General features: G+C 50.2%; 7 protein-coding genes across 7 annotated transcripts; 5 read left to right on the top strand and 2 right to left on the bottom strand.

Moving 5' to 3' along the window:
• Positions 1–238: 238 nt before the first annotated feature.
• On the bottom strand, positions 239–2,910 carry GT037_005903 (uncharacterized protein; the record flags this gene model as incomplete). Its single annotated transcript, XM_038930950.1, has 5 exons — positions 239–1,091; positions 1,147–1,245; positions 1,318–1,720; positions 1,901–1,956; positions 2,177–2,910. Coding segments are annotated over 5 exons (2,145 nt in total), but the record flags the coding sequence as incomplete, so codon positions are not given.
• A 908-nt stretch (positions 2,911–3,818) lies between these two features.
• On the top strand, positions 3,819–5,699 carry GT037_005902 (amidophosphoribosyltransferase; the record flags this gene model as incomplete). Its single annotated transcript, XM_038930949.1, has 3 exons — positions 3,819–4,359; positions 4,416–5,455; positions 5,520–5,699. The coding sequence occupies 3 exons, from the start codon at positions 3,819–3,821 to the stop codon at positions 5,697–5,699; spliced, it is 1,761 nt and encodes a 586-aa protein (XP_038786638.1).
• A 1,148-nt stretch (positions 5,700–6,847) lies between these two features.
• GT037_005901 (uncharacterized protein) lies at positions 6,848–7,300 on the top strand (the record flags this gene model as incomplete). The annotated part of the gene is made up of 3 exons (XM_038930948.1): positions 6,848–6,929; positions 6,985–7,119; positions 7,185–7,300. 3 exons carry the CDS (start codon positions 6,848–6,850, stop codon positions 7,298–7,300), a joined length of 333 nt encoding a protein of 110 aa, XP_038786637.1.
• Positions 7,301–9,539: 2,239 nt separating this feature from the next.
• Positions 9,540–10,113, top strand: GT037_005900 (uncharacterized protein; the record flags this gene model as incomplete). The annotated part of the gene is made up of 2 exons (XM_038930947.1): positions 9,540–9,786; positions 9,875–10,113. The coding sequence occupies 2 exons, from the start codon at positions 9,540–9,542 to the stop codon at positions 10,111–10,113; spliced, it is 486 nt and encodes a 161-aa protein (XP_038786636.1).
• Positions 10,114–11,705: 1,592 nt separating this feature from the next.
• On the top strand, positions 11,706–12,104 carry GT037_005899 (uncharacterized protein; the record flags this gene model as incomplete). The annotated part of the gene is made up of 2 exons (XM_038930946.1): positions 11,706–11,928; positions 11,992–12,104. The coding sequence occupies 2 exons, from the start codon at positions 11,706–11,708 to the stop codon at positions 12,102–12,104; spliced, it is 336 nt and encodes a 111-aa protein (XP_038786635.1).
• A 408-nt stretch (positions 12,105–12,512) lies between these two features.
• Positions 12,513–13,703, bottom strand: GT037_005898 (sorbitol dehydrogenase; the record flags this gene model as incomplete). Its single annotated transcript, XM_038930945.1, has 2 exons — positions 12,513–13,444; positions 13,559–13,703. 2 exons carry the CDS (start codon positions 13,701–13,703, stop codon positions 12,513–12,515), a joined length of 1,077 nt encoding a protein of 358 aa, XP_038786634.1.
• A 1,231-nt stretch (positions 13,704–14,934) lies between these two features.
• GT037_005897 (nadp-dependent alcohol dehydrogenase c) lies at positions 14,935–16,078 on the top strand (the record flags this gene model as incomplete). Its single annotated transcript, XM_038930944.1, has 2 exons — positions 14,935–15,009; positions 15,062–16,078. The coding sequence occupies 2 exons, from the start codon at positions 14,935–14,937 to the stop codon at positions 16,076–16,078; spliced, it is 1,092 nt and encodes a 363-aa protein (XP_038786633.1).
• Between the last annotated feature and the right edge of the window lie 28 nt (positions 16,079–16,106).

Here is a 16,106-nt window from a genome sequence, read left to right as displayed (position 1 = left end):
GTCTTGGAAAAGTATCGCCATGGATGAACAGTGTTATGTTTCGTTTCATTGGAATGGGGGCTCAAGACGATATACTCTTTTGTTTCTTTCTTCTTTATTGTTTTGTATTCACATCGTTCTGGAAGGTGGAAGACGGATTTCATGATCATGTACGATACGGGACCAGGTTAATGGACATTATTACGTAATGAGGAATTCCATCGATTTGACTTGCGAAGCTACTTGAAACCCATCACCACTAAGCTTTGGAGTAGATGAAACCTAACTGGTCGACTTCGCCGCCTGAACGACCAAGGAAACCGACAATGCTGAGGCCAGTATCGGCGGTTCGCGTCACACAGTCGCTGGTCTTGACACCAGCAGATATCGTCTTCCCAGCGCTAGTAGTAAACTGCGCATAGAAGATTCTGGTCTTACCGTCCTTCTGACCCTGACACAGCTGCGCAGAAGTAAGCGTCTCTCCAGTAGCCAAAGTCAAAGTAGTCGCTGTGCCACCAGTCCCACCATGCGAAAGCGTCTGTCCAGAAGCCAGAGTCATGGAAACTGCATCCACGCGCTCCGCACCACGAAGCGTAATTGAAGAAACTTTTGGGCCGGCAAGACCGGCGACGGTGCTCAGATCATTGTACCACGTACCTTCTTCGCCGCCAAAGACATCGGAGACTGCGACGCTGTTGACCAGACTCCAGGAAAAGTCCACGAGCACACCGTTATGGTCACTAAGCAGGTCGCCGTTCTCTTGGAGAAACATGTGACCTGCATAGTCGAAGGTCTTTGCCGTAAGTATCAACGCAGAAGATCCACGGTACCAGGTTTTGTCGACGATTTCGCATGTGTTGGTAGTGGACGGGTTCGAGCAGAGCAGAGCATCAGCACCTTTCGCGGGCGCAACACCGTTGCGGACAAGCTGCAGCCAAACATCTGTCATACCATTCTCGGTCTTGAACACGTCAGGAATGTCGTCGGTGCGCGTGTATCGCGAGTTTGAGTCGCCGAAGACGACCACTGCATTGCCGACTGAGTTGGTTTTGATGTAGTCGGATACCTGGCGGAGGTTCGCCGCGCGGGCCGTATTGTCCGCGGCAGTGGTACTGATGAAACGATGAGTGGGTGGTTCAAAGTTATGGAAGAGTAAAGATGACTTACCCAGCATCGGCGTGTAGGTTGTACATGTCCACCACTGCGCCTTCAGCCAGCTTAACGCGCATGAAAGTGAAGCCTTTTGGTGTGAGACAGTCTGCACTACTGTTCGAGGGGTACTCGTTAGTATCATACTGATGCTAATCTGTCATCCGCGTTTGTGCAGACTTGACTTACTCAAAAGTACTGCATGTGTTCCACTTGACTCTCTGAAAGCCTGTAAAAGGATAATTGCTCAGAGTGTTCAAGCCGCTACCAAAGGGCACTCCCCCGCTTGTAGCTGTTCTATAAGGATGGTCATCATTGGCGTAGAGCGTAGCATGGTAGTTGAAGTCCTCTTGAACGTTGATGACAGAGATGTCATATTTAGAGAACAGCTGGCCGATGCGGGCGGTGTTGGTCTCCTTATCTCCAGGAACATCGTTGCCGTTTAGAAAGGCAGGTAGGCCAGCGACATTGAACGTAAGAGTATTGAACGTCCCAGAGGTTTGGGCGATGGCTAGAGGAAGTAGCGTGGAGAGAGCACAAACAGACGTCAGGAAGGATACATACATCTTGACTTGTGATGAGAACTCGTCAACTTGATGGTGTAATCTTCATGTCAATACACCTTTGCTCTTAAGTATACAAAGACCTTGATGTCTGATGCAGTGACTCGCCGGTGTGGTGCTAGATGGGTTAGGTTACCTCAGACGTCATGGCGAATGGTAGGTCAGAGGGGTAGCATGTGTGTTTACATGCTGCACAGTGCACACATTACTACAGGTACTGGTCCCGGAGGTTTGCCGTTGCAGGAAGGACCAATAGATTAAAGGTCTCGTGTTGGTTAGTATGTCCGAGATCAATGCGAAATCAACCGGGATCCCTGCGCACGTGTGATGAGGATAGACGTTTGGTGGCAAGTTACTCGAGTCTGTTTGAGGAAAAACAAGAGCGTAGAGGACTATCGTAAAAGTGTGTCTGATTCCCGTGGTACATTTGGTACAAGATTGCTGCCCGCAGTTATAGTTTTGCTGCACCGTGAATCTTGACCCACAGTCCTTCCACTTTGAGTAACGGCTTGCCCTGTCGATCCCTCATCGTAGCTTTCGTCCTCATCTTGGTGACTCTGTCTTCAAGTACCTCCGTCTCAATGCCGACAACACCTGGGCAAAGCACCGGCGCCAGGAGTTTCACGTCCATTGTTGCCGTCGCTAATCGGCCCATGAGCACCTCTTGTGCCGACTTTCCATCATGGAGCTGTAGCCTCCAATAGTCTTCCTCAACTTTCATAAAGCCAAGGCCGTTTTCAAGCACTGTATTGGTGACAAGGATGTGCAGCATTGCTTCATCCATGAGCGTCAATAGCGCGCCACCATGACAGATGCCTGGAAAGCCATTCAAGCCGGTACCATATTTGATCAGAGATATGGATTTTGTGACTTTGGCGCCAGGCGCAGGTTTCTCGTAGAGCTCTAGCCAGTATCGGACGCCATTATTCGCGCGCATCGTGTCGCGGCAAAATCGATCCGTATCTTCACCTTTTTCGGTGCCTCGCTGGTGGTCGCAAGCAATCCAGTTCGGGGAAGTGAGGTACGGTGTAGCCCAGGTCAAGAGCGCAAAAGCTTCGAGATGTTCGGACGTTGCCGTCATGGTGGGAAGACAATGGCTAATGCGCGGCGTTGGCAACGATTCAGGCGCAGCGCTGTCTTCGCTCTCATCTCTATCATCATTTCGGTTCTGATCTTCATATGGGCGGTTGGTATTTGACCAAGTGCTGATGGGCGTCTTTCTGCATCAGGTATGTTACTGATGGTAGCTTTCACGTGATGGCTGCTGGTGAGATTGTGGCGAGATTTGGTGCGCAAAAGGGTTACCAAACCAGGACGAGGCGTCAGTAACCAAGGTAGGTATTGTTGGTCATGCTGTTAACCTTGGCTTGTTCGCGATGTCGCGTAACAGGTAGGAAATCTAGGGAGCATAGAAAAGACCATGGCTCGAGTCGTGGAAATCAAGGAAGCAGTATACAGGTACCACTATCAATAACAAAGTCTGCTTGTCATAACATTTGGCTGCGAGCGTAGACGCCGAGAGGGTTTCGCCTTCCGACGATGGGTTTGGTTGTACCAGAGGGAAGTAGCACGATGTGGAGTTGCGGCATCGGCTTGGGAACGGCGCCAAGCCCCAAAGAGCGGGAGTGCAGGTGCGGCGAGGAAAAAAATTGTTTATCATGCTGCCCCTTCCCCACTAGAGAGCTCCTACTTCCAATAACCATGAGCCCGAACGCCATCACCAGCTGGGACAACAATCCCGCGACGACGTTACGAAGACGACGACGCCCACATTGAGCACATCACCGCCAGAGTAGATGGACTGCTGCTACACCTGAGCCCAACGGCCATACTATCAACTCTTCTTCTCTTACCATATCCCCTCTTTGGTGAGACGTGCGAAAAACTTCAGGGTACGTTATTCCCGTTTGTCTTTTGCCTACCCACCGTCCCTATGATGATCTTGTCATATTACAAAGATGTTAGACTTGCGATTCCCAATGAGCGCACAACGACTTCCTGAGAGACCACCCCCCACTTACAAACATTCCGCGTCTTCCGAATTGTTACCGTAAACTGACGCGTCTTGTTAGCATATAAACCTTAGTTTCTGCTCTCAAACCCCTCATACCCCACCATCACGTCGACATGTGCGGTATTATTGCTGTGATCCACGGCGACCCAAAGTCGCAATCGGCTTCGGTCGAGGTGCATGACGCCCTCTACCTTCTCCAACATCGCGGCCAGGATGCTGCCGGAATAGTCAGTTGCAGTGCTGGTGGTCGCTTCCACCAGTGCAAGGGCAATGGCATGGCCTCCAAGGTCTTCCAAGACGGCGCCCGCGTGTCCGACCTTCCCGGCTTCATGGGCCTCGGCCACCTGCGATACCCCACTGCCGGTAGCAGCGCGAACGCTGAAGCTCAGCCCTTCTACGTTAACAGCCCCTACGGTATCTGCATGACCCACAACGGCAACCTCATCAACGCCCCCGCGCTGCGCCAGCGACTGGACCACGAGGCTCACAGGCACATCAACACCGAGAGTGACAGCGAGCTCATGCTCAACATCTTCGCCGATGAGCTCAACGAGACTGGCAAGGCGCGTATCAACGCCGATGATTGCTTCAAGGCGTTGGAGAGGATGTACAAGTTGTGTACCGGTGGATGGGCCTGCACTGCCATGCTTGCTGGTACGTCAACGAGATGCCCAACATCGTGACTGTATAGGTACTGACCATCGTCCCAGGTTTCGGTCTCATCGGTTTCCGCGACCCGTACGGTATCCGCCCCATGGTACTAGGTTCTCGCAAGTCGCAAGACGGCAAGAGCATGGATTACATGATGGCATCCGAGAGCGTAGCGCTGGTTCAGTGTGGCTACAAAGACTTCTTTGATATCCTTCCCGGCCAAGCCGTCATCATCGAGAAGGGCAAGGAGCCTGTCTTCAGGCAAGTCGCCAAACAAGAAGCATACACCCCGGATATCTTCGAGTACGTTTACTTCGCCCGTCCGGACTCAGTTATCGATGGTATCGACGTCGACGAGAGTCGACGCAACATGGGCTTCACCCTTGCAGAGACTATCAAGAAGCAGTTGGGACCCGAGACCATGGCCGAGATTGACGTGGTTATGCCAATCCCCGAGACTTCCATCACTTCTGCCCTGTGCGTTGCTGAAGCTCTTGAAAAACCATACGTACAAGGGTTCGTGAAGAACCGTTACATCTTCCGCACATTCATTATGCCATCACAACAACTGCGACAGAAGGGTGTCCGAGCGAAGCTGAATCCTATGAAGAAGAAGTTCGAAGGCAAGAATGTGTTGCTAGTAGATGACTCTATTGTCAGGGGTACTACCTCGCGCGAGATCGTTCTGATGGCGAGGGAAGCGGGTGCTAAGAAGGTATACTTTACCTCTTGTGCGCCACCTATCACCAACGCCCATATCTATGGTATCGATCTTGCCTCGTCCTCGGAGCTTATTGCTCACCACCGCGACTCAGCAGCGATTGCTAAGCACATCGGTGCTGATGATGTCGTTTACCAGAACCTCGAGGACCTACAGAGTGCTTGCGCACGCCTTTCCCCTCGGGATCCTGCGAACCAAAAGTTCGAAGTTGGTGTCTTCTGCGGGAAATACGTTACTCCGGTTGACGCTGGCTACTTCGAGCATCTGGAGAGAATACGTGGGGAAAGCCGCAAACAGAAGGTCATGGAGAAGGCACGCGAAGCTGTCGTACATGGCACAGCCAATCCCCAGCAGGTGCGCATGGCTGCCAAAGGTGTCGTAAGTTGAAAATCTGAGATGATCACTCGAGAAGACCCACTGTGACTAACACAAATGACAATAGGAGGTTGACCAACATGGCAACGTTATTCCATCGGATGGGAATGGTGAACCCGATTGGCAGCCGACCAACGGTGTCAGCCAGACTTCCACGGGTGACGCCCTGGCTAACGGTAACGGGGAAGAGCGACGCGTTACCAGTAGCCAGGACATCAGCTTACACAACATGAACGATTTCAATTGAGCAGCCGCTCAAGGGTATTAGCGCATGCTTATGCCGCTATAAGTACATACGCGATTTTGTTTTGTGCTATAGACGATGATGATACACACGTACCATTGAAAAGTTACGAAAGACACGACCAGGATACAGCAGAGGATTGCTATGGCGCAGGGGAGGACTTTGTGATCTCACAGGATTTTCCGATATAGACTTTGAGCCGGTGGCCTCAAAGCTGGATCTATGCCGAGATGGAGCATGCGCTGTTGCTTATGCTTTCTTGCTCCAGGATATCAATCCAACAGTCGTTTGCACAAGCCTTTTGGCCAATCATGTCAGCCGGGTCCTTCCGTCTCATTGGTGCATATGCTCGTGTCATTTCCGCACCAACACAGTGTATTATCCGTGCACGTTTTCTCACCGGCTACATTGCATTGCAGTTCGCACATGCGCGTGGTGTAAAGGAACACTACACATCACGTGTTGACGTCGAGAGCTTTTAGCCACGCCCACGAGGTCACAATCTCACAGATTCACCAAAGAAAACGAGCAGATGACGAACGAAGTTTTACACGCAATGCTCACTCTAATACCGAGATGACGTATATAGTGGTTTTCCCAAAACACAGGCCCTTATCGCACGAATGACCCCGGTCAGCCACGGTCCGCTAATGCATCCATTTTTTGGAGAGAAGGACTTCCTTGCGGGCCGGACTCTGCAGTTGCGGCCCGAAGGTCGCTGTGTTTCTGTTGTCAGCCACGTTGCCACGCTCAGCAATTGCGCCAATGGACAGCCTGCTTATAACTTCAAAGCCACGGCGTCAGGCGCGCGAGCAAACTTCCTTATACAATCATCAAACTCCACCTTTTCGGATGTCATCGCACGACGAGGCATATTCTGGTTGAGTCCAGCCACTCAAAGATCAAGCCCATCAGACATGATGATGAGACAGCTTCGTATTCTCTACACTTCGACAAGCCACGATAAGCTTTGTCAAGAGCTTCGAATGCGAGGAGACAGCGGCAAAGGCTGGGGACACTAGAGAATGAGGGTATAAAGACCCCAAAGAAGGACGGGATTGTAGGAACAACCAAGACAACAGCTTCTACCACATCGCTATCTTCAATATATTTTATCCCATCAAACCAACTTCCCAACTCCAATCTACAAGATGCAGTTCACTTCCACTATCGTTGCCGCCATCATGGCCTCAGTTGCCGTTGCTCAAATTCAGCTTGAGAACGTAGCTTCATGTATGCTTCCTTGAGGCCAAAGCAGAGTACATGTCCACTAATATCTACTCCCTAGTCGAGACCTACGCCAACGCCGACTGTGCGCCTCCAGCCAACCAGGTCCAGAACATCAACAGCAACACATGCACGTTCCTGCCCCAGCTGAGCGCCCGCATCTACTACCTGGAGAAGACACGTGCCAACTGCCGCCGTAAGCACTCCTGCGAGAACCAAGATCGTTATTGTAATCACTGCTAATGAATCTGATCACTGAAGTTGAGTTTTACACCGCCGGCGACTGCAGTGGTACACCGACTGATACCATTACCACCGTCCCCAGCGGTTGTATTGATGTGTCGACAAAGTTCTCGTACAAGGCCATCTGCTCTTAAGCAGATCACAAGCTCTTCGCGAACTCCGAAAAGTCATTTCAGAGAGAAAAAAGAACGACGAATCAAGATTAGACAAGAATTAGCTGGCAACAGCGTGCATGAATGGGAGGACAAATCCGGATGACGGTCTTTACAACACTCTTTCACTTCTTATATACTAGATTCAGTTTAGTCTATCTGCTGTATCCAACATATGGTGTGGACTAGACTGTATTGGAATTCATTGGATCACCTTTATGGATGTTCTTGGCTCAAGAAGCGATATTATTCTCGCTGTGATGACGTTTGAACTTACGTGACACGTATAGATCTACTTTGCGAAACCCAAAGCATCTTCTTGTCAGACACCAAACTGCCGCATATGTTGCTCACGACTTACCTTTACTCACAGCGACGACCGTATAGCGTTCTTGAAATTTCCTGGAGTGGACAACATGACCACAGAAATCTGTTCTTACGCTCCCTGTTTGCTATATCTAGCAAGCGCTTACCTTGATGAGACCCACGGGTTGTTTCGATGTGTCATGAGGCCGTGGCCAAGCTACATCTGCTACCACCCAAGGATTAGGTGAGAAGACGTAATCATAATGTTTGAAGGCAGGCATTGGTTTCAGTCAAGATACCTACAGGTGTCTTGGAGTTACCAAGGAATCTTCTGAACTAACGACTTGATGCCTGGCACTGTACCTTTTGGTACCGAAAAGCCAAAGAATATAAACCACCGCCAAATCCCTTCTCTCCGTCATCCCGTTGTGCTTGTACCATTGTCAATCTTACTCTTACTTAGCATCCGGTTCAACCATGCGGCTATTACTTGTTGTATTGGAATTGGTAGCAACCACTCTCGTATCCCCCGTCAGTCTCACCCGCCGCGATCCCATTTCAGATGCAGGATCTTTCACATCATGGCCGTGCTTTGACTGCGCAGTCAACAACCCCTGTCTCTCGTGGCCACACGACAATGTCGTGTCAGAAGCGTGTTTTTCACTTGAGCAAGGACAAGCGAGTCTCCAAGTCACCGCGGTAGCTAGTCCATGTGGTTGAGAAGACACGCAGTACAACTTTGCAACTTCGTAGATTGCTCCGAAGAGGTTAGGGTACCATACACGTTTGGCGACCCACCAACTTGTGACGCAGTGCCAGTGTTCAAGAGAGGCTATAAGATTATTTGCCAGAGACATAGTGTGAGGAGCGGCGAGAAGGATGTTGTAGCTTGGCGTACAGTGCGAAAATTCTCCATTGACTAGCTCCTTATGTTACTCGATTAGCCAAGAGAAATCGGACATGAGATATCGTCAGTTCAACACATGATGAAAACCGGACTCTTGGATTTTTCACTCGCCTTGTCATCTTCGCCCGTCTTGTGAAAGCTATCTGAGCACATGAAAACTCCTAAGTAGGTGCAACATTGGAAGTGTTGCGGCTTAATGATCGAGCATGCGGTGGAACATGCCCTTTCGTACTTCTGCAATCATCTGTTCAGAGCTTCGGTTCCCTTGAATGTCCCGGCACTCAACAACTTTTGCGAGCGATGGTCTTCACGAATTCTAACGAGTCCTCCACCGAGACCTACGGGAAGTCTTCTAGTTACGCACAGATCATAATTTTCTACAACTCACCGATACGATCAGCTCCAACATTGCTGGGTTCATTCAAGTGGCCATATGTGTTGGTCACGACACCCCAAGATACCTAGTAACGTCGGCATCTGCATGCATCACAATATCCTCTCATACTATAGCCAAACCAATGGATTCATTGGTCTCGAAGAAGACTCTGAGGCAAATGGTCTCGCATAATGGGGAATTCCTTGTGTGGTTCTATGGGTTAAATGTGGGGCTTGCCGTAAGTGTCGATCGAAAGCGCTTACTGCGTCAACGCCCGTACGGCCATCATGTGTGCGGGCTGAACCTTTCGGGAACACTGATGCCTCGAGAAGGCCTCCAGACCCAAGCCTTCCATTCAAGGTTTACTGAAGAAGTATGAACGTTTTCACGGGACGTGAGCTCGTACCCATGCTCACCGGTCGTGAACCCAGAAGTGTTGGTAGCTGTTCGTAACCACCATCCGTTGTAGTAAGAAGAGTTGAATCGAACCCATCGTAATGTGCTAGCATGAGCAATGCCGATTTGTATGAAGTTGCCCAGGAACCCACTTTGGAGGAGCACGGCTTCACATAACTCTTTCCAGCACAACCCAACAATCAGCAGTTCTAGCACAGTCTCGAATCAATTCCCAAATGCAGCTCACTTCTACCCTCTTGTCTAGCCTCGCCCTTACAATTGGTGCGCTTACTGTTGAAAAGCCACTATCCTTTACCACCTGGGCTTGCAACAATTGCGCGTCTCCAGCTGATACGGTCAATGGCCCTTGTGCTAGAACCGACCACCAGATCAGGCAAAGCGACATTTGCATCACAACCCCCCTCCCCCCCTTGACCAACCAAGGCAGTCTTGTCGTGGACTTCGCCAAACCCGGATGCACGCGTAAGTGATCACCCGCCTTCGAATACTTTCCAAATTGATGGGATATAAGAGTGATGGATCGATTCTACGGATGATGCTGGCTATACAGGTAGTACGCTAGTGGATGTGGAAGGCATCAATAACAACATGAGGTGGTTCTTTCCATCACAAATGACATGGTATTCCTATCGTACCACGACGTCACAGCTGACCATCGTTGTAGTTTTCATTTACGGCAACTCCAAGTGCGAGGGTCACGGTGATCAAACATGCGGCTTTGTGGTCTCGAATGTTTGCAGACCTATCGTGTTCGGCGCTCGCGCTGCGTACAAAGTCATCTGCTCCTAAGGGGTCATGATGGGGTTTGCCAACATACAAGGAGATATTTGGACAGAAGATAGATGGTTCTGGCAACGGCAAATGGATGAGACCTTTGGAAAACAGTCGTTACTGCATTTACACATCGATTTTCAGAATTTGGCGGGATGACTCTATTCGTTGTTAGTTCAACACATAACCCGGGTGGAACCTCTTCGCATTCGCTCTATCAGATTTTGCTATATCAAAGATGTCCGTGATCAAAGAATGTGCTAATTCATGAGTCCAATTAGATGATGTCTTGAGTTGTATCAGTAAAAGGTGTTGCTCTCTGTAATGTCCTTAGTGTTCGAAGACCGCACGAGACCCGCATTATTAGTGGAGAAATGAGGACACACTTGCAACATATGGTCTTAGTATCCTCCCTTTTATCCAGACCCGGTCAGGCTAGTCTGCATCGGCCCCGTTTCTAGCCTCGCACCCGGACAACACCTCGCAATCAACCTTCAATATCTACTTGCCTACCTCAAAGGCGTATTGCTTGACTCGAGTTACGCAAATTCTAAGCTAAACTTACTTGCTCTTGGTCGTTGTAGTCCATAGTAAATCGAAGTCTTCTCTCTTGACACCGTGTGATACCATTCACGGTAGTACCTCAAAGCACCGCTCGTTGTTCGTTCAATGAATGAGAGGGATGAATTTTGTAAAACCTCTTTTGGCCTACTTGGCCAAGACAGAGGACGCTTTCTAACTTTTGTCTCGGATCGTGACGGAGATAACCCTTATACCTTCCAAGTCGCACCAGGCTCTGCATAATTTTCTGCAAAACCTTCATGATGACTGTCAGTGTCTCACTAGTAGTCAGCTTGTAGTCTCCAGAGTTATGTAAATTATGAATCGAGGTTTCCCATATACTGTAGCCCACAGTGGATCTTTTGACATGGTATTATACACATAATTTGCTCTAATCGACCTTATAAGATATCAGTTGGTCAGAAAACAACTCATCATCCGAGTATCTTTAGTTCCAGTCGTTGTCCAAGTGCTTATGGTAGTGCTTTTGGTTTTCTTTGCGTCACATCCCTTATTACACTGTTCCTGGGTACAGTGGACATTCCCTCCTTCACAAGTTGGGCTGTGGAACTAACACAGGAGCGAAGTCGAATGTTTGAAGCTAATCATAACGAAGATTGTTTGTTGTATGCCTAGAATGCGAATCAAAATCTGGATCAGTGGATTGCTGCTCATTTGTGCTTACTGTAATTACGCCCATGTAACATTGACTAGCCCGGCCTACCTTGTGACCAATACTTGCATAGCGCAAATAATCACCAACTTCTTTCTTGATGTTGGCACGGGTCGCTTAAGGGGTATCACGGTCAAACAGGGTGTGCTTACGCGTTCCTTGTTCACGAGCCGCATTGATCGCAGACGTCAGCGTGGTCACAGTCCAGTAATACCAGTAAGACGATATGAGTTGGAAAATCTGCGAGGGTCCTGTCTTCGACGGAAGTTTCCCATATAAGATTCGACAACATTGCATCCGGGATAGACACATCTCTCGTAACCACCTCTCTTATTTCAACAACACCGGACTTTCTACGCCATCCAGCTTCTCCAACATGCAGTTCTCTACTACTGCTCTCGCGATCATCTCAGCATTCATTGCATCTAGCACTGCCGCAGATACCCTGTCGTTTACGATATCAACATGCTCTGCTTGCAGTACTGCATCCGGATGCTTGATTGAACGACTCGAAAACCTCCCCGCCAATAGGTGCATCAGGATCTTCGACGGCAACAAGAGTCTGGTCATTACCGCCGCCGCAAACCCCAGCTGCAAAGGTAGGGTTCAATCTTGCACCTCATTTTACACGGGAGTATAACAAGCTAATGTGCTGTTGGCAGTCAACCTTTTTACTTCTTCTGACTGCTCTGAGGGCGAGACCCCAGATGTGCACCAGAAGGTTGGTGTGTGTGACGATTTTAGTCCTAAGAACTCGTACATGATCACCTGTTAAACAAGGATCCGTTTTCGACACCGCTGAGTGCGGCGGGTATCTTCGATAGACATAGCTGGCAACGGCAACGGTGGTGACAGGACGACGTTCTCTACTGCTATGATTTTTGCTTCCTAGATAGAGTGGTGCTGCTTGCTGTTAGTTCAACACGTAACACGCGCGTGCCAGCTTTATCGAAAATGTTACATGCGAGATATTAATCTTGTTCACATGTCGGCTGATGTATCGTGTTTACGATGGCTTGCGCGGATCCAGGAAGTGCCGATAGACGTAATCAAGGACAAGAAGATTGATGAGGAAGAAGGGTTTGTCATGATTAATTCGATGCCCTAGGCAGATAGTACCGGCCAGTCCTCCAACAGTGCGGTGGCTATCACATGATATGAGGACCTGTAGTAATGGTTACCACTACGAACCTCCACCGACCTCTACCAAGATCTTGACCTGGTTGTCCTTGTCATTAATCAAACTCTTGAAGCCCTTCTCTTCGACCTCGGTCAAGCCAATTCTCCGTGTGATCATCTCTTTCGGATCCATGGCCCCTCTACTCAGCGCGTCTATGACTTCCTGAAAGTCACCAATCTCATAAGTTGCGATACCCATGTATGTCCGCTCCTTGAAGTTGAAGTCGTTGGTGAAGATAGTGCAAGGCTTTTCCCATATGGCGATGTTTACAATACAACCCCGGGCACGGGTAGCGTGGACAGCTTGATTGAGAGCCGCCTGGACACCAGCACAATCGTAGACTACGTGCACACCTTTGCCTCCAGTGAGTTCGCGACAGCGTTTTGCAAGGTCTTCTTTGGTTGGGTCGATGATGTAGTGCGCTCCGAACTTCCTTGCGAACTCTTGCCTCTTTCTGCTTACTTCAGAAACAATGATCCTATCGCACCCGTTCGCCTTCAGTGCTAGTATCGTCGAGATACCGATAGGTCCACCGCCTAAGACTAATGCAACCTCGCCTTTTTTGAATGGACTGATCTTGACAGCATGCCAGCCAACAGCGAGAGGCTCGACGAGGGCGCCAATCTCAAGTGGTACGTTATCGGGGAGATGATAAAGGGTAGAAGTTGGGACAACAATGTGGTCTGCAAGACCACCGCCCCAACCCGACAGGCCAATAAAGCCATTAGACCAACAGCAGTTCTGCAGACCTTCCTCGCATGCGCCGCAAGTGTCATCGTAGATGATAGGCTGGATGACGACCCTGTCTCCGGGCTTGTAGTCAGTCACACCATCGCCAACCTCTTCCACTGTACCGCTGAACTCATGCCCGAAGGTAAGTGGAACCGTTTCACCGGTGATTGGATGGGGCGTAGTAGGGCAGAGATTCGCGCCACCTAGGTACTCAGTTATGGATCGCATGCTCGTCATTCATGTACATACCCAAGTATTCGTGGAGGTATAAGTTAACGTCAGTCTCAGTGCTTCGACCTTCACATCTGGGTTCATACCTGATCCGCAAATTCCTACCCATGCTGGTTTTACTTTGACTTGTCCTGCTTTGACTTGTGGTATCGGAATTTTCTCGTATCGCAAGTCGTTCTGACCGTGGAATCGAAGCGCGTTCATAGTACCTTCAGCCGCTGGAGAGGCCATTGTGCTTCAATTTGTGCGGTATTATCAGAGGAGTCAAGCTCAGTGTGACCCTGGGACGATGGAAGAGAGGCTGAAGAGGCGGAGAAATAGTAGAACGTGGCGCGGCGGTATCGCTCATGCCATGGTTGGCAAACTGACCTCGCGCTCATTCTCCCGGATTCCGTCAGTCTATCACCTTCCGCTCACCTTCTACTGGCAAAGCGCCTCTTCACGCGTGCTCGTCTCGATCACGGAATGCCCAAACGGGTAAGCCTCTAGCCAATCACCCCGCATCGACAAATGCGGGGTACCGGATAAGAAGGGATTTGGGCGGAGGCTTCAAAGCGCAGGAGGTTCTACCATGGAAGAGTGAGTTTTGGAAAAGCAGATGTACATCACATCGACTTGTGCGCATGCTAATGTACGACAACCGCGTGCCATTATGCATTTTGCACGCTTCGTTAATGCTTTATCTAGCCTCTTTCGTACTCGCAGATTGTCCGACCCATCTTCCATCAACGTTGGTCAGCGCTACCATCAAATCATTTTCAGAGAGAAAGAAAAAGGAAAGAAGACAAACGAGACTGCAAGTTTTGTACGTTGGTGAAAGAGGCTGGGGATGTAATGAAGGTCTTGAAGATGACGTCGGCAACTCGGCACTCGGATCAGCTACTGTCGCACCTTGCCCGATCGAAACGAGCTCGGAAAGACAATCTGTCATCGTTTCTCTGGACTGATTCGCCGGTGTCTACCTACGACATTCTTACAAGAGAATTGTCGACGACAAATACCGCTGAAGCTATCTACATGCGATGACGAACCCCACTACGATTCGGCACGATCGGAAAGACCGAACGTATAGTGTGAGCTAGGGACTGCGACATGGCATGGTCCAGGGCCTAGCCCTCGACACCGTTGGCAGAACGCCGATGCAACGGTTAAAAACACGATCATTGACGCGTCTGTGACGGTTAGAAAAAGGTACAGCTGCGCGCCTCAACAGACAACGCGCTCGTGGCTGGGTGTCTGCCCAATCAGGGAGCGCCAGGAGCCTCAATGGCGGGGACCTTCTAGTTCCCGTCCACTGTTATGACCTCACTGCGCGAAATGCGATGGGCCGACTCTACCAGCTGGCAGGAGATTGACCGATGCTTGAAATACGTGTGCATGCCCCTCAACACCTACCCCTCCATTGTCTCTCATAATTCCCCAACACCAAATCACATACCTCAAAACACAACCACACACAAAAATGCCTTACCCAGAGACTACCGACGCCTTCGCGGTGACTGACATCAAGAACTGGAGCACGTTCAAGCGTCAGGAGGTCAGTAAACAAGCCAATTGACTAGCCCATTGCTGTTCTAACAATCCTACAGCTCCCTCTCAAGAAGTTTGAGGAGTACGACGTCGACATTGCCATTGACGCCTGCGGTGTCTGCGCTTCAGATGTCCACACCATCACTGGAGGATGGGGAGAGGAGCTTCCTCTTCCTCTTTGCGTAGGACACGAGGTTATCGGCAAGGTCGTCAAGGTTGGTGACAAGGTCACTCGCGTCAAGGTCGGAGACCGCGCCGGTATTGGTGCTCAGATCGGTGCCGATCTCACCTGCGACCAATGCAAGAACGACCAGGAGAACTACTGCCCCAACCAAGTCGACACATACGGTGCCAAGCACACCGACGGCACAGTCGCACAGGGTGGATACTCTAGCCATATCCGTGGCCACGAATACTTTGTCTTCAAGATCCCGGACAACCTCGACACTGCCCTCGCCGCGCCCATGCTGTGCGCTGGTCTTACCACATACTCGCCCTTGAAGAGGTTAGGGGCTGGCCCCGGCAAGAAGGTCGGTATCATCGGATTGGGAGGTCTCGGTCACTTCGGTGTCCTCTGGTCAGTAGCTATGGGCGCTGACACCTATGTCATCTCGCACTCTCCCAACAAGAAGGAGGATGCGTTGAAGATGGGTGCCAAAGACTTCATCGTCACCAAGGAGAAGGGTTGGGCTGAGCCCTGGAAGTTCCAGTTCGACTTCGTCATCAACACCGCCGATGCAACCGACAAGTTCGACCTCTCAGAATACTTCTCCATCCTCAAGGTCAACGGAACCTTCCACATGGTCGGCTTCCCTGACAACCCGCTCCCCGCCATGCCCGCCCAGGTCTTCGCACCTAACGGCTGCTACATGGGTGCTTCTCACATTGGTAACAGGCCTGAGATGGAGGAGATGTTCGAGCTCGCGTCCAAGCAGAACATCAAGTCCTGGGTACAAGAAATCCAGCTTAGCGAGGAAGGCTGCAAAGAGGCAGTCGAGCGTGTCTACAAGAACGACAACGTCAAGTACAGGCTCACACTTACTGGCTTCGACAAGGTCTTTGGTAAGAGGGCTTAAACAGCGACAAGAGTGGTGGTGTTGCCTT

This window comes from Alternaria burnsii (genome assembly GCF_013036055.1).
Source record: "Alternaria burnsii strain CBS107.38 chromosome Unknown 732, whole genome shotgun sequence".
In the NCBI taxonomy this organism is placed as follows: Eukaryota; Fungi; Ascomycota; class Dothideomycetes; order Pleosporales; family Pleosporaceae; genus Alternaria; species Alternaria burnsii.
The sequence above is the reverse complement of the archived record's forward strand: the minus strand, read 5'-3'. Positions and strand labels throughout refer to the sequence as shown.